Source organism: Aplysia californica, unplaced genomic scaffold (assembly GCF_000002075.1).
Source record: "Aplysia californica isolate F4 #8 unplaced genomic scaffold, AplCal3.0 scaffold00090, whole genome shotgun sequence".
NCBI classification, from domain to species: domain Eukaryota; kingdom Metazoa; phylum Mollusca; class Gastropoda; order Aplysiida; family Aplysiidae; genus Aplysia; species Aplysia californica.
In genome coordinates this window covers 172,815-175,314 of record NW_004797360.1, presented here as the reverse complement: position 1 = coordinate 175,314, position 2,500 = coordinate 172,815, and the positions used below count along the sequence as shown (strand labels likewise).

The 2,500-nt window shown below is 45.3% G+C and overlaps 1 protein-coding gene across 1 annotated transcript in view; it reads right to left on the bottom strand.

Annotated features, from left to right (window-relative positions):
* Positions 1 to 2,500, bottom strand: part of PC1B (prohormone convertase 1) — a gene marked incomplete at its 3' end in the record, with an annotated part of 41,305 nt that overhangs the window by 11,625 nt on the left and 27,180 nt on the right. Inside the window, 1 exon segment of the mRNA NM_001204484.1 lies at positions 47 to 211. Within this exon segment, the coding sequence (NP_001191413.1) occupies positions 47 to 211 (165 nt within the window).

Sequence of the window (2,500 nt, the reverse complement as noted above, 5' to 3'; positions counted from 1 at the left end):
AGACAACCCTACACGGACTTTATAACAATAATGTTATGTCCCTCACCGAACCGGTGGGGTTGAGATACCACTCATGTATGAGCTCAGGGTCATGGAGCTCCCCGCCTCCAGCAGCTATCTCCCTGGCCAGCTCACGGTCATGAAGTTCTCTGTCCTCAACGAGACCTCTCTTCACACGGCGCTTCTGTTGCTGTTGCTCCACAAACGCGACCTGCGAGAAGAAAAATAAATTTTGATTATATGTGCAGGATCGAATCTACAAGGTAAAAGATCAAGCGGAAGACCACGTGGAATCTGGAGAAGAGTCACAGAAATTGATGTACAGAAAAGTGAGAAGACATGGAATAACACCAATAGGCTAGACCATGATAGGGAAAAGTGGAAAGTGTTTGTTCGTGACCTATACCCTGACCCAAGATGAGAAAGGCAATGATGATGATGGCATGGCAATGTGCAGTTGAAGTTTTCAAAGACAACAAAACATCGTTGAGGAGAAAAGTGGTTGCCTTAGACAGGTCTTATACAGTAGGCCTAGCACTGAAATGTTAAAAAACGCAAGGTGAGAAATGGGAAGTGAATGTTTGTTTAAGCGGTTTTGAATGTATTTTAGTTATTGTTTTTACAGCCAAACATGCTCCACAACCCTACCAACTGGGCCAAGACATTCTCGAGCTAACGAGTGATGGGCTTAACATGGTGAACGTCTTGTGGTATTGGATTTTTTTATGTTTGCAGTAAGAATCTAACAGTAAGATGTTAATGGTGAAGTGGTTAAGGGCTTCAAGGACGTAGGCAAAATATATGAGTTCAATTTCAGTGTGTGGAGAATTTTATCGAGTATATTGGTTTCTCTGGGGGGGGACTTTGTATCCCTCTCAGCCCGTGTTGACGGGATCGAAGAGTCCTGCCTCCCAATTGAACTAAATTGTACCCTTGGGGGCGTTACACAACTATACCAAAACATGGTGTGGAGATGATGATTGAGTATAACGCAGTACTGTACGCAAGAAACACTCTTTCCTCTAACATCCCCTCTTGCTCCCCGACAGCACAACGGGGTTGGAAAAAAATTGTTCCTGGGAGAAGGATGTAAGGAAACCCCTTCCCTTGCGGTCAGTCCTCTCGCCCCCCCCCCCCCCTCCTTCGCTCTCCTCTCCCCCCGGGTGGGGCTTACTTTTACTCTATTCTCTTTATTCTTTCCCCCTTCCCGCGCCAAGCGGCTTTTCCGCCCCAATCTTGTTGGTCCCGACAGATTGGGTTAAATCAGAGCCCACTTCTTCCGAGGTTATACATGATACTAGAGCTCGCAGCAGAGACGTCACACTGGGGCCTTCTTACCTTCATCGGCATGGCCGGCGTGCCTCATTTACACACGTACAATCTGAACCCCCCTCCCCACTCTGCTCCTTATGAGCTCTAGTATATTAAGCACCATCCAGCCCCAATATTTCAGTTCAAGCTTGTAGATTTCATCCTGAGACGGCCTGGAAGCCTCCGCGTGAGTCTCGAAAAGTACTCTCTCGTTTGTTGAACTGCGCATGCCTTGCGCTTGAGGCTCATCGTCCCAGGATAGGCACGTGCAGCCCCCGTTCGTTTACGTGGGGGGGGGGGGGGGGGGCTTCACTGCCACGATCTCTGATACAAAATATAACCTCTTGGGCCCATCCCCAGACTGACTTTAATTATGTCGATGGGGGCGTAAAATATTAACAATTATTTTCCATATTTCTTTCCTCCTTACCCCGAGTTTAAACGTTGACAAGCTTACCTTCGTACGTCACACATATAAAAGGGTTCCTGAAGGTACAACGCATGTTATTTGCATTGCATCGACTACTCCCACAATATCGTGTTTCTGTAGTGTATTATTCTGTTTGTGTGATGTAATTCACAGCATGAAAATGGCTATAAACATAAATTATCGTAACGTGAGAAGAGGCTGCGTCGGCGTCGAAGCTTAGTTCTAATGATGTGAGCAACACACCACCAGTGGTGATGCTATTTATTTGGTGGCCAAGTGTGATGTCTCGGCTTAACCTCTGCTCACAGTTTTTAATGATAATATCAACATCTAGCAATGTGCACTCACATCCGTCTTTTGGGCAAAGGCTGTCAAGCTTTTGAAGTTTACTTTTTCTTTTGATGAAAAGGTAGACATAACTGAAAATATATATTTATCCATTGATTTATCTATTCATCTATTTATTTATATATTATCTTGTTTGTTTGTTTTCTTTTTTCTTCTGTTTTGTCTTTTTCTAGCACAAGGGGTGGGGTGGGGGGGGGTGCAAGCGTTTTGAACAAGACAGATGGCTACATCCATTTGTCCCGCGGCATTGTTTGTCTGTTTGATTGTCTGTCTGTCTATCTGCCATTCTGCCTCTCTCTTTCTCTCTCTTTCTCTCTCTCTCTCTCTCTCTCTCTGTGTGTCTCTCTCTCTCTCTTTCTCTCTCTGCCTGTTTGTCTGTCACACACACACACACACACACACACACACACA